We start from the raw sequence: 24,911 nt of genomic DNA, 5'->3' as shown, positions 1-24,911 counted from the left end.
GACCCAAGGTCATTGTGGGTTGCAGAAGGTTTCCACCTTCTGTCTGGCTTCTGTAATTGCTTCCCCACTGAACATGGGCATTGATTAGTTGGTCCATACTCCCAGTCTGCCTCTCTCTTTCCTTAGTAGGGTGGGTCTCTGGTTAAGCAGAGCTCCAGGATACATTGGTAGGGTCATCTGTCCAAGGAAGTCTGGTCATCATCATGCTGGTATCTGGAACCTGGTGGTTGAAAAGATTGTTAACATAAAAAGCCAAAAAAACCGTTGAACAGTTATGGACCTAAAGGCTGGAATAGTGCAGATGAAGTGTCAGGGGTACTCACTGCAGACTACTGTGTACATCTGCTTTCAGGTATATATATTTGCCCTAGTTTATGGATACTTGTAAACATAAGCTCTATCTCAGGGGACCTGGTCTATATGTAGGTTTTGGGACTTTGTTAGGAAGTGAACCACCTGGAATGGAATTAGAGAATACTATGAAAGGAAAGGTCTCACCTGAGTAGTGAAGCTGAAGGGTTGTCATTCCACACCTGAATTCTCTGGACACAGTCTGAAGTGAGGCATGCTGAGGTGTCACTCGTTGCGTTGATTAGGTAGTGATCAGAGGATGCAATATTATTTGATATGCATTGAGAGAAGCATGCAGGAAATGGGCCCCACCCTAAGGTTCCAGGACTGGGGGAAATATAGGCTCTATAGTGGAAATGTGAGGTTCCTGCTGTCTTAGGGTTCAAGAAGACAATAGATAGTTAATGTTATCATCACATTTCTCCCTCTTATATTAATTAAATAGTGATTTATATGACTACTATTTAATAGGAGTGTACATAAACACCATTCCCACCACCAAAAGACTGTCTCCCATCCAGCTTTAATATAAGTATTATGCCAGAGGTGAACTTTGCAATCCTTCTATGATTCAGTCTCTTTGTTTTAAACAAAGGAAGAATAGCACCAATTCACAGGAAAATTTTTTGCTCTTACTGGAATAGTATTGCATTACAGCATCATATCAGGTATATGTCATTGAATATTATGTATTTTCTTTATCTTAGTTTACCCACTGGACTCTTATCCCCAAACAGCTTCCCCCTTCCTTTGTAATTGGTGTTAAAATTCAAAAGTTTTCTTTTTCTTTTTTCTTTTTTTTTGTTTTTCTTTTTTACCAGAGCACTGCTCAGCTCTGGCTTATAATAAATAGTGCAAGGAACTGAAACTGGAACTTTGGAGCTTCAGGTATGAGAGTCACTTTGCATAACCATTATGAGATCTACCCCCCCTTCTTACGCTATCTACTCCCACCTTAAAAATTTCTATTTCTTAAATTAGTCTAATTATTTTTCATATATGCCACATATGAGCAAAATCATATACTGCTTGGATTATTGTGCTTTACTGAAAAACCTCTAGGTCTACCCATATTGCTACAAATGGAAGAATTTCTTTCTCTTTTTATAGCTTAATAATATTACATTCACAGAGTTATTTTGATTATTAAGTATATCCAAAGCCCTAGTTTCAATTACCTGCTCCACCATAAGCTAGAGTTGAACAGTGCTCTGGAAAAAAAAAGTAAGCAAGCATTTAACACATAAACAACAGTTTGAACAATGTCAGTGGCATAGCAAGAGTTCAAAAATTGTCCAACAGTACCACTCTTAGGCATTGATCCAGTAGACACTGAAACACTAATTAGAAGAGACATATGTACCCTTATGTCCATAGCTGCATTATTCACAATAGGCAAAGTGTGGAAGCTGTCTAAATGCCCATCAACAGATGACTGGCTAAAAAAGTTATGGGAGGAATATTACTCTGCAATCCAAAAAACAGATAATATTGTGTCCTTTGGGACAAAATGGATGAAACTGGGGATGATTATGTTTAATGAAATAAGTAAAGAGCTGAGAGACAATCACCAGATGGTTTTACTCATATATGGAATTTAGAGATCTGATTTACATGAACTTGCCAAAAAATTAAAACCCAAACAAAGCAGAAGCAAACAAACTGTTAAGACTTGTGAGAACTCTGGTGGTTTTCTTTGGGAGATGGGAGGGTGGAGACCCAGAACTTTGGTGGTGGGTGTGGTGTGGAACTTTACATTGTAATCTTATAATCTTGTAACAAAAAATAACAAATAAAAATTATTTTTAAAAAGGGTTCAATAATTTATTTAATTTTTTATTGATTTACTGGATAGTGACAGAGAGAAATTGAGAGAGGAGGGGGAGACAGAGAGGGAGAGAGACAGAGAGACACACCTGCAGCTCTGCTTCACCATTTGTGAAGCTTTCCCCCTGCAGGTGGGGCCCAGGGGCTTGAACGTGGGTCTTTGTGCACTGCAATGTGTATGCTCAACCAGGTGCGGCGCCACCGTCTGGCCCCCAAGGGTTCAATAATTTTAAGCATTTCTTATTCCATTATTTTTTTTCTCAATTGAAGGCCATGCAGACAGTGGCTCACCTTATTAACTGCACACAGTACAATGCACAAGGATCCAGGTTCAAGCCCCTGGTCCCCATCTACAGGAGAAAAACTTCATGAATGGTGAAGAAGGGCTTCAAGTGTTTCTCTGTCTCATTCTGTCTCTATCACCCTTCCCCTCTCATTTCTCTCAGTCTCTATTCAATAATAAATAAATAAATAAATAAATAAATAAATAAATAAAACTATTTAAATTTTTTTCAAAAAATTATTTTCAATCCTTCCAACTCGATTACCTTTGCAAAAAATTATGTGTATTATTCACCTTGTTTTTATGTCATTAAATGCATATGTAATGTGTTTACATAACTTAAAAGCACCAATATGATACATGCAATGGGGTATATAGAAAAAATACAGAAAATATGTATTGCAAAACATTTATTTTGATAGTAAAGTAATCAGATGTTTGCAATCACATACAACGAATAGTTTTAGGTAAAATACAATGAAGGCAACGTTAACTAGATATTAGTTTCTTTCTGTCTCTGAGCAAAACATGAAAAAATTAATATTAAAAAAGATAACCCAAATACATAAAACTATTTTAAAGGGTATAAATAATGAACACTTGAAGATTTTATTTTTCTCCATCATTACATTTATGCATTTTATTGTAGTAGTAGTATTAAATATATTGAAAATGCGCCACACACACACACACACACACACACACGGCCCTTTCTCACCAAATTTTTTAGAAGCTCTGGTTCCAGAGCACTGAAATGGTCAAAACACATGAAGCAAATGACTGGAGAAAGTTGAAGGAAAAGGCTTACATTTAATAGGTTCCACCTGGGGAGCTGGGTAGTAGAGAAGTGGATTAAGCACATGTCACACAAAGCACAAGGGCCAGCAATCCTAGTTCCAGCCCCCAGCTCCCTGCCTGCAGGGGGTTGCCTGGAAAGCCGTGAAGCAGGTCTGCAGGTGTCTATCTTTCTCTCCTCCTCTCTGTCTTCCCCTTCTCTCTCGATTTCTTTCTGTCCTATGCAACAACAACAGCTATGACAACAATAACAACTACAACAAGCACAACAACAAGGGCAACAAAATAGGTGAAAAAAGATACTGGGAGTATTATTAAAATTGATCTTGTGGGTTTTAAAATAAATTAAAAAATAAAATAGATTCCACCTGTAACAAGGATGGTCCTTAAATTTTATTTAATATTCTTAACAATTTGGTAGGATTGCTACTATGATCTAGAATTTACAAGGGATGACAGAAAGTTAAGAGAGAATAGTGGTGGAGCCATGAATCCAATCTAGGTCTGTTGGGGTTTTCAACTCTTCTAAGATCTTCACATTGGATGAACAGTCATGTCAGTGTTATTGTTCAATCTCTTCTATCAATACCTGTAGATCACAGTGTATTTTGGGACCATTTGTTCTAAAGTTTAGAGTTCTAGCACTGTTGCTCAGATGTTCTCAGAAGTCAGTTCACCAATCATTCTCTAAGTAAGGAAAAAAAGGTCCTGTCTCCTAATTCAACAAATCATGGTGTGTCTCTTATGTTAAAACAAAACAAAACAAAACAAAACATTAAAACAGTAACAGTAAACCAACAATAATTACAAATCATTTCAGTTTTCCTGATTATATCTATAAATGCACAAAACCCTTCTCATCAGGCAAAAAAGCAAAGCAGTTCTGTTCTCTTAGTCTTTTTTTAAAAATTTATATCTTTATTGGGGAATTAATGTTTTACATTCAACGGTAAATACAATAGTTTGTACATGCATAACATTCCCAAGTTTCCCATTTAACAATACAACCCCCACTATGTCATTTATCATCCTTGATGGACCTGTATTCTCCCCACCCACCCACCCAAGAGTCTCTTACTTTGGTGTGATATGCAATTACATTTCAGGTTCTACTTGTGTTTTCGTTTCTGATCTTGTTTTTCAACTTCTGCCTGAGAATGAGATCATCACATATTGATCCTTCTGTCTGACTTATTTCACTTAACATGAATTTTTCAAGGTCCATCCAAGATTGGCTGAAAATGGTGAAGTCACCATTTTTTACAGCTGAGTAGTATTCTATTTTGTATATATACCACAACTTGCTCAGCCACTCATCTGTTGTTGGACACCTGGGTTGCTTCCAGGTTTTGGCTATTACAAATTGTGCTGCCAAGAACATATGTGTACACAGATCTTTTTGGATGGATGTATTGGGTTCCTTAGGATATATCCCCAGGAGAGGAATTGCAGGGTCATAGGGTAGGTCCATTTCTAGCCTTCTGAGAGTTCTCCAGACTGTTCTCCACAGAGAATGGACCAATTGACATTCCCACCAGCAGTGCAGGAGGGTTCCTTTGACCCCACACCCTCTCCAGCATTTGCTGCTGTTACCTTTTCTGATGTATGACATTCTCACAGGAGTGAAGTGATATCTCATTGTTGTCTTGATTTGCATTTCTCTGACAATCAGAGACTTGGAGCATTTTTTCATGTGTTTCTCGGCCTTTTGGATCTCTTCTGTGGTGAATATTCTAACCAAGTCCTCCCCCCATTTTTGGATAGGGTTGTTTGTTGTCTTGTTGTTGAGTCTGGCAAGCTCTTTATATATGTTGGTTATTAAACTCTTATCTGATGTATGACATGTAAAGATCTTCTCCCATTCTGTGAGGGGTCTCCTGGTTTGGGTAGTGGTTTCTTTTGCTGTGAAGAAGCATTTTAATTTGATGTAGTCACATAGGTTTATACTTGCCTTAGTCTTTTTTGTAATTGGATTAGTTTCATTGAAAATGTCTTTAAAATTTATGCGGAAAAGAGTTCTGCCAATATTTTCCTCTAAGTATCTGATAGTTTGTGGTCTAACATCCAAGTCCTTGATCCACTTGGAATTTACTTTTGTATTTGGTGAAATACAGTGATTCAGTTTCATTCTTCTGCATGTTTCAACCCATTGTTTCCAACACCATTTGTTGAAGAGATTCTGCTTTCCCCATGTAATAGTCTGGGCCCCTTTGTCAAAGATTAGATGTCCATAGGTGTGGGGCCTCATTTCTGGGCTCTCAATTCTATTCCACTGGTCAGTGTGTCTATTCATGTTCCAGTACCAAGCAGTTTTGATGACAATGGCCCTATAATACAGTTTGAGATCTGGGAGTGTGATGCCTCCAGTTCTGTTCTTATTTCTCAAGATTGTTTTGGCAATTCTAGGTCTTTTCTGGTTCCAGATAAACATTTGTAGCATTTTTTCTATTCTCCTAAAAATGTGCTTGGGATCTTGATGGGGATAGCATTAAATTTGTAGATGGCTCTGGGTAATATATTCATTTTGATGATGTTAATTCTTCCAACTCATGAACATGGAATATCTTTCCACTTCTTTGTGTCTTTTTCAGTTTCTTTGAGTAGGGACTCATAATTTTCAGTATACAAGTCTTTCACTTCTTTGGTTAAGTTTATTCCTAGATATTTTATTGTTTTGTTGCTATAGTAAAAGGAATTGATTTCTGGATTTCAATTTCTTCTAACTTAGTGTTTGCATAGAGGAATGCCACTGACTTTTGAATGTTAATTTTGTAGCCTGACACCTTACTGTATTGCCTGATGATTTCCAAAAGCTTCTTGCTGGATTCCTTAGGTTTTTCCATGTATACTATCATGTCATCTGCAAAAAAGGAGAGTTTGACTTATCTGTATGCCTTTAATTCCTTGCTCCTGCCTGATTGCTATGGCAAGAACTTCCAACACTATGTTGAATAGTAATGGTGATAGTGGGCAGCCCTATCTAGTACCTGATCTGAGTGGAAATGCTTCCAGTTTTTCACCATTGAGTATGATGCTGGCTGTAAGTTTGCTATATATAGACTCCACTATCTTCAGGAATTTTCCATATGTTCCCATTTTTTGTAGTGTTTTGATCATAAAGGGATGTTGTATTTTGTCAAAAGCTTTCTCTGCATCTATTGACATGACCATGTGGTTTTTGGTCTTGCTTTTGTTGATGTGGTGGATCACGTTGATTGATTTACGTATATTAAACCAACCTTGCATGCCTGGGATAAACCCCACTTGGTCATGATGAACAATCCTTTTGATATACTGTTGTATCCGGTTGGCTAGAATTTTGTTCAATATTTTAGCATCTATGTTCATCAGAGATATTGGTCTGTAGTTTTCTCTTTTGGTTGTGTCCCTGTCTGCTTTTGGTATCAGGGTGATGTTGGCTTCATAGAAGCTGACAGGGAGTATTCCAGTGTCTTCAATCTTCTGGAAGACTTTTATAAGTAGAGGTATTAGTTCTTCTTTGAAGGTTTTGTAGAATTCATTTATAAAACCATTTGGTCCAGGACATTTATTTTTGGGGAGATTTTTGATAACTGTTTCAATTTCATTAGCTGTGATGGGCCTGTTCATGTTCTCCACTTCCTCTTTACTTAGTTTTGGAAGTTGGTAGGTATCTAGGAAATCATCCATTTCTTCCAGGCTCTCTAGCTTGGTGGCATATAGTTGTTCATAGAAGCCTCGCATGATATGTTGAATTTCTGCGGTGTTTGTTGTGATATCTCCTCTTTCATTTACTATCCGATTTATTTGGGTCTTCTCCCTTTTTTGTTTTGTGAGTCTGGCTAAAGGTTTGTCGATTTTGTTTACTCTTTCGAAGAACCAACATTTACTTTCGTTGATCTTTTGTATGGTTTTCCTATTCTCAATGTTATTTATTTCTGCCCTAACTTTAGTAATTTCTGACCTTCTCGTTGCTTTAGGGTTCCTTTGTTGTTCCTCTTCTAGGCCTTAAGGTGTGCAATCAGGCTGTTTATTTGTGCTTTTTCTTGTTTCCTAATGTGTGCTTGTATAGCTATGAACTTCCCTCTTAGGACTGCTTTAGCTGTGTCCCAAATATTTTGATAGCTTGTGTCTTCATTTTCATTGAACTCTCGAAACATTTTGATTTCTTCCTTGATTTCCTCTTTGACCCAGAAGTTGTTAAGAAGTGTACTGTTGAGCTTCCACATTTTGGGACTGTTACTAATCTTTTGTTGATTGTTAAGTGTTAGTTTAATTCCACTGTGGTCTGAGAAGATGCTTGGGATGATTTCAATGCACTTGAATTGGCTGATGCTGTCTTTGTGGCCTAACATATGGTCTATCCTTGATAATGACCCATGTGGATTTGAGTAAAATGTGTATTGCTGTTTCTTGGGATGAATGACTCAGAAAATGTCCAATAGTTCTAGTTTATTTATCTCTTCATTTAGCTCCCTTATGTCTTTGTTGATTTTCTTCCTGGATGATCTGTCAAGTTGAGAGAGTGGGGTGTTGAAGTCCCCTACTATGATTGTGTTACTGTTAATATATTGCTGTAGCTCTTTCAGTAGAAGTTTGATGTATTTAGATGGCTTCTCATTGGGTGCATAGATGTTAATAATTGTTAAGTCCTCTTGATTGATTGATCCTCTGAGCATTAAGTAGTGTCCATTCCTATCTTTTTTAATCTTATCTATTTTAAAGTCTATCATGTCAGATATGAGAATAGCTGCTCCTGCCCTTTTAAAAAAATTTTTTTTTTATTTAAGAAAGGATTAATTAACAAAACCATAGGGTAGGAGGGGTAGAACTCCACACAATTCCCACCACCCAATCTCCATATCCCACCCCCTCCCCTGATAGCTTTCCCATTCTCTATTCCTCTGGGAGGATGGACCCAGGGTCATTGAGGGTTGCAGATGGTAGAAGGTCTGGCTTCTGTAATTGCTTCCCCACTGAACATGGACGTTGACTGGTCAGTCCATACTCCCAGTCTGCCTCTCTCTTTCCCTAGTAGGATGTGTCTCTGGGAAGCAGAGCTCCAGGACATATTGGTGGGGTCTTCAATCCAGGGAAGCCTGGCTAGCATCCTGATGGCATCTGGAACCTGGTGACTGAAAAGAGAGTTAACATACAAAGCCAAACAAATTGTGGAGCAATCATGGACCTAAAGCTTGGAATAGTGGAGAGGAAGTGTTAGGGAGGTACTCACTGCAAACTCTAGTGTACTTCTGCTTTCAGGTATATATTTTGCAGTAGTTTATGGATATGTGTGAACATAAGCTCTCTCTCACAGAAACTGGTGTATATCTAGGTTTGGGGACTTTGTTAGAAAGTGAACCACCTGAGATGAAATTAGAGTGTAAAAAGGAAAAGTCTCTTTCCTATAAAAGGAAAGGTCTCACCTGAGTAATGAAGCTGAAGGGTTGTCATTCCACACGTGAAGTCTCTGGACACAGTCTGAGGTGAAGCATGTTGAGGTGGCAATCGTTGCGTTGGTTAGGTTGTGATCGGCGGATGCAATATTTGATATGGATTGGGAGAGGCATAGGGGAAAGTGGGCCCTATCCAAGGATTCCAGGACTGGGAAAAGTGGGGGCTCTATAGTGGAGATGTGAGGTTCCTGCTGTTTTAGGGTTCAAAAAGACAATCGATAGTTGTTGGTATGCATGAGACCCCTTCTGTTTCATTTGGTTTAAATCCCCCCTGCTTAACACTATTCCATTTACATAACCACTGCATTCTATTTACATAACCACTGTTAACAAGCACCACCCTCCCCCCAGGGCATTGGTGGTTCAGTGATAGGATTCTCGCCTGCTCCGCCCCCTCCTTGTCAAACTCTGATTTTCACCAGTCACTTTTCTCTCCACCCTCGCTATGTCACATCCTGTTTCCATCCTACTTGGCAAGTATATATAAAGACAGCATTGTGAGTTTTACAGTACCTTGAGTTTAGCTTAGCTCGGTTTAGATAGTGCTGCATCCTGCATGAATAAAGAGATACTGCCTACAGCTCAACCATGAGTCCCTGGTCGTCTGTTACCCGCCCGTGAAGCCAGCCCGGTGAAAACAACATAGCCCATCGAAAACGACAGATAGTTAATGTTATCATTACATTATTTGGTAATTGGGTTAACTTTGAAAAGTCCTTTTGTTAGGGTTTGCTGTACAGTACCCAGTATCTTATATATAGCTGTGCTATTGGATGCTTCTAATCTACTTGGTCTAGGCTTTTGAGAGAGTCCGCATATCAAATACACAGCCTATATATTAAAAAGATTCAGTTTGTGTTTTGAAAAACTTTGAGACATACAACTGATTTTCCCCCTCTCATATTAATTAACTAGTGATTTATATGTCTACATTTTGCTAGGAGTGTACATAAACACCATTCCCACCACCAAAAGACTGTGACCCATCCCTCCCACCCACTCCCACCCCCCACTGGCCCAGGAAGCTGCATGTATACCCCTCACCACAGGGCTTTTACTTTGGTGCCCTACTTATAATTTGGTCAGGTCCTGCTTTTAGTTTCCCTTTCAGATCTTCTTTCTCAACTTCTCTTGATGAGTGGGATCATTCCATACTCATCTTTATCTTTCTGACTTATCTCACTTGACATAATTCCTTCTAGCTCTGTCCAAGATATGTCAGAGAAGGTGGGTTCATTGTTCTTGATAGCTGTATAGTATTCCATTGTGTATATATACCACAGCTTTCTCAGCCACTCATCTGTTGTTGGGCACCTGGGTTGCTTCCAGGTATTAGCTATTATGAATTGTGCTGCTATGAACATAGGAGTACACACCTCTTTTTGGTTGGGTGTTATGGAGTCCTTGGTGTATAACCCCAGGAGAGGAATTACTGGATCATATGGAAGGTCCATGTCTAGCCTTCTGAGAGTTTTCCAGACTGCTCTCCACAGTGGCTGTACCAATTTACATTCCCACCAGCAATAGAAAAGGGTTCCTCTGTCCCCACCGCCTCTCTAGTGTTTGTTGCTGCTGTCCTTTTTGATGTATGCCATTCTTACAGGAGTGAGGTGGTATCTTAGTGTTGTCTTAATTTGCATTTCTCTGACAATCAGTGACCTAGAGCAGTTTTTCATATGTTTGTTAGCCTTTTGGATCTCCTCTGTAGTGAATGTTTTGTTCATATCCTCTGCCCATTTTTGGATGGGGTCATTTGCTTTTTTGGTGCTAAGTTTGCTGAGCTCTTTATATATTTTGGTGATTAGTTTCTTGTCTGATGTATGGCATGTGAAGATCTTCTCCAATTCTGTAAGGGGTCTCTCTGTTTGTTTAATAGTTTCTCTGGATGTGCAGAAGCTTTTCAATTTGATGTAGTCCCATTGGTTTGTTTCTGCTTTAGTCTTCCTTGTAATTGGGTTTGATTCATCAAAGATGTCCTTGAGGTGTAGGTGGGAAAGTGTTTTACCAATGTTTTCCTCTAAGTATTTGATTGTTTCTGGTCTGACATCTAGGTCTTTGATCCATTTGGAGTTGATTTTTGTTTCCAGTGAGATAAAGTGGTTCAATATCATTCTTCTGCATGTTACAACCCAGTTTTCCCAGCACTATTTATTGAAGAGAGACTCCTTTTTCCATTTAATCCTTTGGGCCCCCTTATCAAAGATTAGATGTCCATAGGTCTGGGGTCTCCTGCCCTTTTTTGTGGGCCATTGTCTTGTATGATAGTTTTCCATCCTTTCACTTTAAGTCTGTGTTTGTCTTGTTGAGTTAGGTGGGTTTCCTGTAGACAGCATATTGTTGGGTTGTGTTTTCTGATCCATCTTCCTACTCTGTGTCTTTTAATAGGTGAATCCAGGCCATTGACATTTATTGATATCAAAGATTGAAGATATTTTAATGCCATTCCTGTAGAGTTTTAGAGTGTTTTGATATATGTCCTATTTGTGGTGGTCTGGTTGTTTATAGGAGACCTTTCAGAACTTCTTTAAGGGCAGGCTTGGTGATAGTTGATTCCTTCAACTGTTGCTTGTCTGAGAAGGTTTTGATGCCTCCATCTAGTCTGAATCACAGTCTAGCAGGATATAGTATTCTTGGCTGAAAGCCTTTCTCATTGAGCACTCGATAGATATTTTGCCATTCTCTTCTGGCCTGTAGTGTTTGTATGGAGAAGTCTGCTGCTAATCTTATGGGTTTTCCTTTGTAGGTGACTCTTTGTTTTTCTCTTGCAGCCTTCAGGATCCTTTCTTTATCCTTATCCTTTCCATTCTAAGTATGATATGTCTTGGTGTCTTTAGGTCTGGGTTAATTCTGTTTGGGACCCTCCGTGCTTGAATTTTTATATCTTTGATGTTGTCTAGACTAGAGAAGTTTTCAGCTACTATGGCCTGGAAAATGCTTTCTTCCTCTCCTTCTCTTTCTTCCTCTGGTATGCCAATAATACGTATATTGTTTCTTTTGAAGTCATCCCATAGGACTCTGTTGTTGTTTTCAGCATCTATTAATCTCTTTTTGAGATCTCTTACTTCTTTTTTAGTTGTCTTTAATTCATCCTCGATCTTGCTAATTCTGTCTTCAGCCTTATAGATTATATTCTCTCTTCCCTCTTCTGTTTTCTGGAGTTCATCTATTTTGTTGCCCTGCTCTGATACTGTTTTAGCTTGTTCAGCTAGTTGCATTCTTAGCTCAGCGATTTCAGCTTTCAGCTCTCTAATGGCCATGAGATAATTAGAATTTTCTTCCATATTCTCATTTGTTGTTCCTGCATTTCTGATTACAATTTTTTCAAATTCTTTACTCACTCCTGTTATTATTTCCTTAGCTAATGTTTGGATGTTGAACTCGTTATTTTGTGCTTCACCCTCTGGAGGACTGTTAGCTGGACTCTTTTCCTGGTTTGAGTCTCCAATATTTTTTCTTGTTGTTTTAACCATTTTATATATTATGTTATGAGTTCCCTGATCAGTACTTTTCAAATTATTGATCACTATTGCCTGGATTGACTTGTGTCTAAGTAAGTTAATTAAAGGGTTCACAGTGGTGGAAGTCAACAGTTATTTCAATCCCTGAGTTGGAGCTCAGTGGTTTAAAAGCCTCTTTTTTTTTCCCCCTCTTCCCTGTAGGCTATGGGAGCCTGAGGGCTTTTAAACTATCAATAGGCTTCTTAGCTTAATCACTGACTCCTGACCAAGAGATAAAGCAGGGTGTGGCAGAGATAACCCAGTGATTATGCAAAGAGACTTTCACAGCCCCTCAGCTATGCCACCAAGGTATAGGTCTTCTCCTGAGTTTCCTGGTTAGATCTCTGTCCCCTGGTGTCCCTTCCTGTTGCTGCTCCAGATTCTGAGGGTAGTAGCAATGGAGACTCAGAGTTGCACTTGGTGAGTCTCTGGGGAGTCCTCTCCTCCCTTAAACTGTCCCCTTGTTGGTGGAGCAGACTGGAGGTGGTGTCTCAACTGATAAACTGCTGAACTGTTAGCAGTCACTTAATCTCTCCTTAGATCCCTCTCTCCTCTCTGTCACCAGCCACACGTGTTTGTACTCACTGGTGATTTACTGGGTTCCTGTGGTCATTCTAGTCCTGTCTTGTTTCGGTCCATGGTGGTCTCCTTTGGTATTCCTAGTTGATCCAGGAGAGGAGAGAAGAGGAGAGAAAGAGATCTGCTGCTCGTAGCTCCGCCTCCGGAAGTCGAATCCAGATGCTTAAGTTCTGAGGATTGCCCAGGTGAGGAAAATTCTCAGCTATAATTTCCTTGAATATGGTCTCTGTTCCCTTCATTTTATCCTTTTCCTCAAGAATTTCTGACATTCTTACATTTAACCTTTTGATGAAGTCTGCTATTTCACAAAAAAGTTGCTTCATTCTTTCTAAATCTTTCTTCTTTATCATATTTAAATCGAAAGAGGGAGCTAATTCCATCTTCTATCTTAGACATTATCTCTTCTGCATGCCTGAGTCTACTTCTAAAGTCTACTACCTGAGGCTGTACTCCAATCAGAGTTTCTTTCACATTCTGCAACTCTATATGAAGTTTTTTGTTTCTGCTTCCTAACTATTTAGTGAACTTTGTTTGGGGTCTTTTTTTCATGCTTCCAAACTTCTTAGTGAACTCTGTTTGAAGTTCTTCTTTCATGTTCGCTAATTCTTTGTGAATTCTGTTTAGAGGTCTCCCAACTCCTTAGTGAAATATTCTTTCAATTCTGAATATGATTCTCCATGCTGTGCTTAAATTCCTCAGTAGCCCTAATAATGAGTTTGCTATAGCCTATCTCTGATAGGTCCTCCAGGCCTATGATTTCCTGAAGTCCTTTTGTTTTATTTCTATCTGTGAGATTCATCATATTTTTATTTTGTTTCTGGATGTTCTCTGCTGCTGGTGCATTCAGTGTGCTGTTAATAGCAGGTGGTACTGTTATGCCCAGAGGTTTGAGTCCTGATCTCATGCAAAGAAGACCAGAATCACATGCAATAGCAAGAGCCTTTATCAGCAAGCTTAAGCTTGGGCCGCCAACACCCTTCTATGCAAGGGGAGAGTCTGTGCCCTGATCGTTTTTCATCCCACCTTTTTATAGTTATCACAGGGTGGGTACACGTGGAAATATTTACACAGAACAAGGAACAGTAGGTTACAGGTTAGTGGCTGTTCTCAATATTCTGGGCTTTTCTTTAACCTCTACATTACTATTGTTATAATTACTGGATTTAACTTTGTTTATATATTGGGTGGTGGGGGTTGGGAGCTGGGTTTATATTTCTTGTCATTTTCTTGAGGTGTTTCTATCTTCTGTGTGATGTGTACATATGGCCTCTCTGTAGAGTTTCAGTCTGAATCCAGATCTCAGGGGCTCACTGTGAAGTGGCATCTTCTGTGTGTTCAGAGATGCAGGGCTTACTTTTCCATTTAGCATCTAGTCACCCGCCATCTGTTTACCTATCTGTGTATTTGCCTTCTGGAACAGACCTCACAGCTCTTGGCCAGATATTTTCCCGTGCTGGAGTGTGTCTGTGCCCGCATGTCAGTGCCCTGAAACCCCTAATGTCATGAATTAAAAGCTTAGAAGTCCCCTCCCTCCACAATTAGCACTGTGCTTTGCTGCATCTACTGATCTGTAGAGCCAAGATGGTGCTATTGGTGGTTGTTGCTCTCAGCTTCTATGTGTCTGTACCCCTTTTCACCCTGACCACATGTGTTCATCCACTGGAAGCTACAGTGCTTCTACAGATGCCTTAAATTGTAGGATAAGAGGGGTACAATTCCATACAGTTCCCACTACCAGAGTCCATAGCCCATCTCCTCCACTGGAATCTTCCATATTCTTTATCCATTTGGGAGTATGGACTCAGAATCATCAGAAGGTGGGAGGTCTGGCTTCTCTAATTGTTTCTCAGCTGGACATGGCCATTGGCAGGCCGATCCATACCCTCAGCCTGTCTCTCTCTTTCCCTAGTGGGGCAGGGATCCAGGAAGGTAGGGCTCCAGGACACACATTGGTGAAGTTGTGTGCCCAGGGAAGCCAGGTTAGCATCATGGTAGCACCTGCACACACAAATTGGTGAAGTTGTGTGCCCAGGGAAGTCAGGTTAGCATCATGGTAGCATCTGCAACTTGGTGGCTGAAAAAGTATTAAGGTATAAAAAAGAAGAAATTGTTTAATATTCAGGAATCTAATGGTAAGACTCTAGAAGATGAAATTTGGAGTCTCCATTTGAAAAAGGCTAGTAGATCTATTTTGGGTATATTCCAAGGGGCTCATGACTTTACTAATTTTTGCCTGAGCCCAACAGCTAACATGCTGGTTGACCAAAGGTATTGTCTTGGGAGATGGTGTCAGAGTTGGAAGTAAGATTGGAAAGCTGGATTAGGGAAGAAAGTAAGTCTCAAATATGGGAAAAGTATATAAACACTGTTAACTGTAAACACTATTGATTTGATCTGGGGCCCATATTCAGCACAGGAGCCTATGTAACCTCTGCATCCCTGTAGGTCTGAGCTCACATTCTGTGGTCATAGATAGGAACATTCTAGGCTGCACTCATTGCAGGACTCATCTTCCTCCAGTGAGAGTATGTTGACTCAACTTTCCTTTGGAGAATAGGGCTGTCCCTACCATTGCTGATCCACATTAAGGGCAAAGTCCTGTGGAGACCTGCAAGGGGGTCCACCATATTGTTCCTGGTGGAGATGACCAGTGACAGTGGAGAGAGGCATCTATTAGAGATCTAAGCCCATCATGTCTATGTGGGAATCCCAGGAGTCCCTGACGATGGCCCCAGATGACAGGTTGGCCTGGTAGTAACCAAAAGAGCCATCATTAAAGTACGATGGTCTCTTGCCCTTATCCAGATTTTGTAGTTCTTACTTTATTTGAAATGGTTGGACTTAGAGTGACTGAGGGAGGTGAAACAGAAGTAGGTGAGGAGGGTACCTAGGTCTAACTAGAAACTATTTAATTAAGTACTTTATGCTTTCTTTCTTTTTGGGTCTTTCTACTTGCTTGCTGCACTTACTGAGTCACTGCAAACTATTGTGGACTTTTACGTTAAAGTGTATATTTTCCCCGGGCTGGGCAGTAGCTCAGTGGGTTAAGCACACATGGCATGAAGCACAAGGACTACATAAGGATCCTGGTTGGAGCCCCCAGATCCCCACCTGCAGGGGGATCACTTCACAGGGGGTGAAGCAGGTCTGCAGGTGTCTATCTTTCTCTCCCCCTCTCTGTCTTCCCTCTTCTCTCAATTTCTTTCCATCCTATCCAACAACAGCAGCGATGACAACAATAATAAGGATGATGACAACAAGAGTAACAACAAGGGTAACAACATGGGAAAAATGGCCTCCAGGAGCAGTGGATTCGTAGTGCAGGTACTGAGCCCCAGCAATAACCTTGGAGGAAAAAAACCCCCAAAAGGTGTATATTTTCCCTTAACTTATGGATGCATGTGCACATGTGCTCTGAATCATGGGCTCTGATCTATATATAGGTTCTGTGACTTCGTTAGAAACTGTACCACCCAAAATGGAATTAAGGAGTCTTAGGAGCTAGGAATGGTCTCACCAGACTAATGGAGCAGAAGGGTTGACATCCCATGCCTGGCATCTGTGGACACAATCTGAAGTGAAACATGTTGAGGTGGTACTAGTTGCATTGATTTGGTTGAGATCAGGAGATGTAGTACCAATTGGTTTTATAGAAAAAATATCCGCACTAGTCTGAGGCGGTGACCATGTGGAGGGCAGGGAGATACTTCATTACACCTGCAGACTCTAGCTGACTCCTGAATTGCTAGACCCCCTGTCTGACACGTGGGGAGCAGCTTGCATCTGATTGGTTACAAGGTGGTACATTTGATTGGTTACAAGGTGGTATGTTTGATTGGTTACAAGGTGGTACAGTTGATTGGTTTTGAGGTGCACCAATCAAATGTGTGTTCAAGGGTAACGTACAAATGGATTGGTCACATTGTGAGTCATCATATAAGACAGCATGATGCATTGGATCTACCTTCTCATGGTGCATCCTGTGAGTACCCATTCATTGGGGAAACTGACGATCCTTCCTAGCCGACTGAATCCACATGGATCCCAGTCACTTTCAAAGCCAGCAACAAGCAGCTCCTGACAGCTTTCAACCGGACGCTGTTGACTGGCTATGGAAGAAGGGCAAACGCTAGAAGAAGAAGAAGACAGCATGAGGTGGCTTGATTTAGTTCCACATCCAATCCAGGCTGCCAAGATATGAGTGAATACAAAATGAAACATACAATTTGGTTGGCTACATTGTGCTGAAACAATGATTTAACATGATTAGTTACATTTCTAGTCACCTAGGTTTGCTGAAGTGCAAGAACAGCAGACACACCTGTCTTGTCTATTGTGCAATTGGGGAACATTTTTTACTTTATTGATATGAATCAAGAGAAGCATGCAGGAAAACGAGCCATGCCCCAGAGGTTCCAGGACTGGGAGAAATATGGGTTTTATAGTGAATAGAAAGGAAATGTCTTAGAGTTTAAGAAGGCAGTGTGTAGTTGTTATAATGAAGTTATATGGAAATTTGGTTGACTATGAAAATCTCATTGTTAGGATTTACAGTATCATATAAGACCTCACTGTGATTTATATCATTTAATGTTGTATCTTATATAGTGATGCAACCAGTTGCTTCTGGTCTCCCTGGTCTAAGATTATAGGTGATTTAATATTTCAAAGAAAAAGTTATGTAGTCTGGGAGGTGGTACGGTGGATAAAGCATTGGACTCTCAAGCATGAGGTCCTGAGTTCAATCCCTGGCAGCACATGTACCAGATTGATGTCCAAATGTCTGTGTCCCTATCCCCAACCCTCTATAGTGAAGCTGAAAATCTACCCTCACCCTCCACCCAGAGTTTTTTATTTTGATGAAATTATTTGCTTTTATTTTATTTAGTATTTCGTTTGAAGCATTCAAGGCGCTATTGTAATTGTTCTTTCAACAAGACCTTGAATAATCCCCAGTATCAAGTAGTCTGAAAAACATTAGAGCTCACATCTTTAGTGTCTTGTTGCTTAGTTTATTTGAAGATGTATTCATTTTGTAATAAGAAATGAAATTACCAATACTTTTAACAAGTTTAGGAAAACCAATTGTATTTTTGTGTTATTTCTTGTTCTTTTTCTCTATAGTAGCTTGCTTAAAAGTCTTATTTATTTATTTATTTATTTATTTATAGTCCATGTGGTGGCGCACCTGGCTGAGTGTATACATTACAATGTGCTAGAACCTGTGTTCCAGTGCCTGGTTTCCATCTGCAGGGGGGAAAACTTCATGATCAGTGAAATAGTGCTGTATGTATTTCTCTCTCTCTCTTCCTCTTAATTTCCTGCTTCCCACTCAATTTCTCCATCTCTATCCAAAATAAATTAGATTTTTTTTTGTTGCTACCTTCACTATAGTAAGCTTATGATTTGTTAGAATTTGGTCTCAGAATGTTTCATCAACAATTTTTAGTGTCTAAAATATTACCTGACACATTGAGTAAATAAATGTCTGACATGTTTATAGCTTCTAAATAATTAATAAGTAGAACATTAAAGTAAGTTTTTGTTGCTTATAATTATACTAATTTCATCTGATTGAGAAATAAATAATTTGTATTTCTCATTTAGTACCAAAAGGTAGCTTTACTACAGTTGTCACTTATATTTATTAATTTATTTTCCCTTTGTTGCCCTGGTTGTTTTTCATTATTGTTGTAGCTATTATTGTCATTGTTAGAAAGGACAGAGAGAAATGGAGAGAGGAGGGGAAGACAGAGGAGGAGAGGAAGATAGACACCTGCAGACCTGCTTCACCACCTGTGAAGCGACTCGACTCTCCTGCAGGTGGGGATCCTTATCCTGGTCCTTGTGCTCTGCACCACCTGTACTTAACCCGCTGTGCTACCGACTCCCAAGAGTCAGTTTTGAAAGCATTGGGCAGTTAGGCCTTTACACATTCTATTGACTTGATTTTTAAGTATTGAAAAAATTAAATTGTACTATAAATTTGTGTATTAGTATATATAAAAATAATAAGCAATCTGTATCTATACATTTTGTTAGAAATTTAAAATTTAATAATTACTTTAAAATTATATTCTTGTAATAATACTTTGTAGTTCATAGGATGTGAAAGTTTCATATGCTACATTTTTCATGAGCACTGTCAAAATTGTACAAATAAGAATGTAGGTATTTTGGTTCTTTGTGTATTATGATAAAACACTCAAGAAACTATATCCAGAAGAAAAAAGGGTTATATCAGTTCTTAATTTTCATTCTTGTTCTGTTTTGCAGAATTCAAAGTTGAAATAGTGCTATTAATCTGGAGAAAAAGGAAATGCTTGTCTAACTGAATCCACTGTTAAATCCAAGGGGAATTGGACAATTGTTCTCTTTCTGAGATGTGCTAGAACGGTCTTAGGTGTCTTCAGAATTAGTGTTCATGTTTCTCCCAAGACTCAAGGGATGTCTAAACCAGTTTTCTAGATGTGAAATTCAGAAATTACTTCATTTCTGTTTAGGTTTTGTCATTTTTAAATTAATAGTGATGCCTCTCACAGGTCTTGTGGTAATGAACAAAATAATATAAACAATCTGCTTAGCTCCTTGTAAATCATGGAATAAATATTAAAGAAATTGTTGCAAAATTTAAGTTAATTTACGGAATATTTTTTGTAGAATGTTGAAAAATGTCTTTATGGACTTATTTAAGAATAAGGAAACAAAACACAATACTGCATACAAGAATGACTGGTGCACATACTTTAGAATAGAAAATGGATATAAAATATATATTATTAAGGATTTATTTATTACCTTTTGTTGCCCTTGTTATTTTTTATTGTTGTAGTTATTATTGTTGTCGTTGTTGTTGGATATGACAGAGGGAAATGTAGAGAGGAAGGGATGACAGAGAGGGGGAGAGAAAGACACTTGCAGACCTGCTTCATCACTTGTGAAGTGGCTTTCCTGCAGGTGGGGTGCCCGGGGCTCCAACCAGGATCCTTATGATTCAGGTCCTTGTGCTTTGCGCCAAGGCGTTTAAAACACCCGCTGTGCTACCGCCTGACTCCCGGATATAAAACATATAAAGGTGAGGTTACTTTCTATTATATTTCACTTTCATTTACAATCTGTAGATTTCTAGTACATACTTGCATTGAGAGATTATGACTTTCAAGACAATATTTATTTAAAAAAAAAAAAAAACCTTCACATTTATCTATTGTCAGGGTGCACTGCTCAATTCTGGCACGAGGTGGTGCTATGGTCTCAGCCTGCTATCTCTAGGTCCTCAAGCATGTCAGAGTAATCTATTTCCCAGTCCCAAGAGGCGGTTTTTGGAAGAGCTGCAAGCACAGTGCTTGCCCTCGGTCCTTTGCTCTTCCTGTCACCTGGGCTGTGGGCCAGGGGACAAAAAAAAAAATGTTATGCATGTACTAACTGTTGATTGTAAACCATTAATTCCCCAATAAAGAAATTTAAAATAAGATAAAAAAAAACTACTTTGAAGTCATAATGATCAGAGTTTGGTTCTTTCTTTCTTCCTCCCTCCTTTCCACCTCCCCTTCCTCCCTGTTTTCTTTCTTTTTTTCCTCCCTCCCTTCCTTCCTTCCTCCCTGCCTCCCTTCCTTTTGTGAAAGGAAAGGAGGACAGCTCTGAGTGTTACTTCAGCTAGGGGCTGGAGTCGAACCTGGATCCTACATTGGCAAACAGCACACTATTCAAGTGAACTTTTCTCAGGCCCTAGTTTAATTATTCTTGCACTTATTACTTTCTTACTTTGACAAGTTACCCTATTTCTCTAAATCTTCCTATGTAAAACAAGCACAATATCCATTTTATGATCTGTTACAATAGTCAACGAAAGCATAAAAACTATCAGAATATTTTTTTATTTTCCCTTTTGTTGCCCTTGTTTTTTTTTATTGTTGTTGTAGTTATTATTGTTATTGATGTAGTCGTGTTGTAGTTATTATTGTTATTGATGTAGTCGTGTTGGACAGGACAGAGAGAAATGGAGAGAGGAAGGGAAGACAGAGAGGGGAGAGAAAGACACCTGCAGACCTACTTCACCGCCTGTGAAGCGACTCCCCCTGCAGGTGGGGAGCCTGGGCTCGAACCAGTTTCCTTATGCAGGTCCTTTTGCTTCGCGCCACGTGCGCTTAACCGCCTGACTCCCTCAGAATAATCATTAATACAGCAAATGCCAACCAGTAGTGGCCACAACGACTCTTGTGCTGTAAAATGAGGCTCTAGAGATTAAGCACATTAAGGTAGGAAATCAGTCATGGAGCTGGTATCACTCCTAGGTTAGTATTTTTGTTGTTGTTGTTGTTGTTGATTACACCAAAAGGTAACTAAAATATTCTTGGCGACCCAATTGAGGAAAGAATAACACTTAATTTCTTCACGCACTCTAGTGACATGTATTTCTTTCATTGTACTCTATTTGACCATATTATTATATTGTTGTCTTCACTTCTGCTATTTGGTCACATGAAAAAGTAAAAAAAAAAAAAGAGAGAAAGAAAAAGTTTTCCATTCTTGTTCAGGTAGTTACTTCTCAGTCTGCATCCAGAAGGCCACAGTTTGAGCTTTTATGGATAAAACAAAGGGAACCACAGAATTTTGACCTCCACCAGCACATTGTGCAGAAGTAGAGCCCCGTCCAGATGTTTATATTTTCCTCGCTCGGCCCCTCCCCGCAACACGCGGGCCTTTGACCACGCCCTCAAGCGGGTGTTCTGTGGCGCCTCAGCCTACCCGCAGGGATTCCCCTTTTAACCAGTCGCAGCCCAGCAAAAGGACTGCCCTTAACCAAGATGGCGGGAGAGTCCTCAGTGAGGGCAGGCTGATTCAACACCCGAAACCGCGGCGGACAGCCCAGGCAGCGCTAGCAGCTTGCCGCGACCATGGAAGAGAGCGGCGGCAGCTCGGGCTGCAGCGGCAGCGACGGCGGCAGCAGCGGGAGCTGCGGTGCGCAGCAGCGGGAGCTGGAGCGCATGGCTGAGGTCCTGGTGACCGGGGAGCAGCTCCGGTAAGGCGAGTGGCAGTGCAGGTTGGGCTCGCAGTTGACTTGGTGGCTTGGTGGCTTTCGAGGGGTGTGTGTGTGTGTGTGTGTGTGTGTGTGTGTGTGTGTGTGTGTGTAGGGGGGTTGGATTGCAATGAGCTCGTAGACAGTCCGAGCTGCGCCCGAGGTTCGAAGCTGCAGCCTGGAGCCCCTCCAGACCGCCGGGCTCTGCAGGCTGACACGCGAGCCGGTGGCGAGCAGTGCGTCCCGGCCAGGCTGCAGCCCAGCGCCCCGCGGACGAGCTGCAAGCACCTCGCGCGCCTTTGCTCCTTTGCTCTCCTGTCACCTGGGCTGCGGGCCTTTCCACTGACAGCTCCTTCTCAGTCCTCGCAGGCAGCAGGACGGTCTGGGTGGGTCTCCTAGTCGACCTCAGTCCCCGGTTTCTTCTACTCCTTGGGTAAAAAGAAACAGCCTTCTGATCACCTCCTTTTAAGTTTTTTTTTTTTTTTTTTCCTTTTGCTGGCAAGACTTCACTCCCCTCTGAACTCTTGGTGCTTTCATCTGTTACCCGGGGCCGATCACCACTGCCCGCCCTGGGAAAGGGACATTGCTGAAAATACTCTATCACTTAGTTGGCACACCCTCGTGAATTGTAATTTGGGTCCGCAAGGGGGCGTGGAGGCACCTTGTCTGGCCGCCTGGCTGCTGTGCCATGTACCCAGCGCGCGCGCTTAGGAAGCCCAGTCCACTGGCCCTTTACTCCTGCAGGAATTAAAGCTTGACCAGGCTAACCCAGGGTAGTACAAAGACATTTCCTCCCCCATTAGGACCGCCCCCCCCCTCGCATGGCTCCCATCATTCCTGGTCTTTCTGGGATTCATATTTAAAAATTGTACTTACAGTCTGACCGGTTCCGCAGCTGCCCTTCGTGGGTCATAAATTAGTTTGGCTAGGAAAAAGCCCTGACTCAACAGCATTAGAGCTACAGCTTGCTGGCTGGCCCCTGGACCCAATGGAAAGAAGTGTGGCCGAATCTGCAGGCTCATTTTTGGCTTCTAGAGGCTATCTTTTAGGACAAGAAGAATCTTGCAAAGATCCTTGAAAGTTTGCTACCCAGACTTCTGCAGCTCTTAGATTGAGGGAGTAAATATTGGAAGCCAGGATTCAATTTAACATTACAAAAAGTAAATTTTACTTTTCTGTTCCTTGCTGTTATTTTCATGTATTTGAAATGAAAAGCTTGAAAGAGGATGAAATTTTGTTCAATAGTATTTTCTTTTTTTTCTCCCGTCTCTCCAGTAATGTTTTGCAATTAAAACAAATCAGAATAGAACTTTTCATATTCTATCTGAATAGTGTTCTTTTTAATAATTTATTTATTCCACATTACTGTATTACCTCCCCCCCAATGGACACTTAAAAAAAACAACAACACTATATGGCCTCTCTTGTGTAGTGGACAGGAAAGACCCTTTCAATATGCAATTTAGATGATTCTCCATTTCAAGAAGTCCTGTGTTATTATTATTCTCCCTTTCCCTATCTCATCTCTGCACTGAAACTGGTTTAAGGGGTATACTTAGCATGTTGGTAAATAAATCAAGATCATTCTCAGGAGTCATACAGATTTGCTTTTGAATTTTTACTTAGCCTATTGTTGTGGCCAAAAGTCAACAGTGTTTTTGACTTTAAGCCAGAATGAATCTTGGCAGTGCCACTTATTAGTGTGAGACCATGCCCAGGCTACTTAAGTAGGAATGAGGACAATAACGACTCATACAGTTCTTTGAGTATGAAATGAGATAGGGGTCAGAGTACTAGCTCATATTAGTTATATGTCACCAGACAAAATCACTTCTTTGTGCTTCTGTTTCTTCTTCTGTGGAAAGGCAGTGGAGATAAGTACTTCGTGATTTGTGAGAATTTACCCCTTAGTTTGAAGCATTAATGAACATTCAACAAATGGTTGCTAGAATCATTTGGCATTATTGGTCTCTGCATGTCATCACACTTAACTTCAAGCACAGCAAGATATGGCAGGAAGGACTGGATTGTGGCTAAGAACACAGGACATAGAACTAAATTCTGCCTTCTGCCTCTTTCCTTTTTTTTTTTTTGCCTCCAGGGTTATCACTGGGGCTTGGTGCCAGCACTATGAAACCATGGCCACCCCCCCCCCCCATTTTATTGGATAGGACAGAGAGAAATTGAGAGAGGAGGGACAGATAGAGAGGGAGAGAGAAAGACACCTGCAGACCTGCTTCATATTCTGTGAAGTATCCCTGCTGCAGGTGGGGAGTTGGGGCTTGAACCTGGGTCCTTGTTACTATGTGTGCTTAACCACATGCACCACTGCTTGCCCCCCCCCCCCCCCCCCCCGTCGTCTACCACTACTTATTAAACCTGTGCCTTTGGGATTTTTTTTTTTTTTTTTTTAAATTTTCCTCCTCCAGGGTTATTGCTGGGCTCGGTGCCTGCACCATGAATCCACCGCTCCTGGAGGCCATTTTTTCCCCCTTTTGTTGCCCTTGTAGCTTCGTTGTGGTTATTATTATTGCCCTTGTTGATGCAATTCGTTGTTGGATAGGACAGAGAGAAATGGAGAGAGGAGGGGAAGACAGAGAAGGGGAGAGAAAGATAGACACTTGCAGACAAGCTTCACCGCCTGTGAAGCGACTCCCCTGCAGGTGGGGAGCCGGGGGCTCGAACCGGGATCCTTACGCCGGTCCCTGCGCTTTGCGCCACATGCGCTTAACCCACTGCGCCACCGCCCGACCCCCTGGGATTTTTTTTATATTGAGTCTCAGTCTCCATCTTCTTATATGGTTTTTGTGAAGATTAAATGTGACAAGGTTTAGCTCTTTAATTTGATTTCACTTGTGAACTTATTTTTTCATCTTAACCATCGTAACACTAGCCTCACACTTAGAGTTATGCAATAAGTATTTGAATAAATAGTATATGCAATTAAATACACTGCTATAGTACAGAGTAATATAACATTTAGAATGTAGGGATTTTTTTCTTTTAACTGATTAATTTTTATTTTTATTAGTGATTTGATATTGATTTAAAAAATTACAAGATAATAGGGGTATAATTCACACTTCCCACCACCAGAGTTCTATGTTCTCATTCCCTCCAAGGTC

General features: G+C 40.5%; 1 protein-coding gene across 1 annotated transcript in view; it reads left to right on the top strand.

The window, feature by feature from the left end:
* Positions 1-21,324: 21,324 nt before the first annotated feature.
* Positions 21,325-24,911, top strand: part of DEPTOR (DEP domain containing MTOR interacting protein) — a 188,489-nt gene continuing 184,902 nt past the window's right edge. The window contains exon 1 of the mRNA XM_007526226.3: positions 21,325-21,789. Within this exon, the coding sequence (XP_007526288.1) occupies positions 21,665-21,789 (125 nt within the window). The 5' untranslated portion in view covers positions 21,325-21,664. The remainder of the gene's footprint in view (positions 21,790-24,911) is intronic.

The sequence above is a fragment of the Erinaceus europaeus genome, chromosome 1 (assembly GCF_950295315.1).
Source record: "Erinaceus europaeus chromosome 1, mEriEur2.1, whole genome shotgun sequence".
NCBI lineage: Eukaryota > Metazoa > Chordata > Mammalia > Eulipotyphla > Erinaceidae > Erinaceus > Erinaceus europaeus.
Note: the sequence above shows the minus strand (reverse complement) of the source record. Positions and strands in the feature narration are given on the sequence as shown.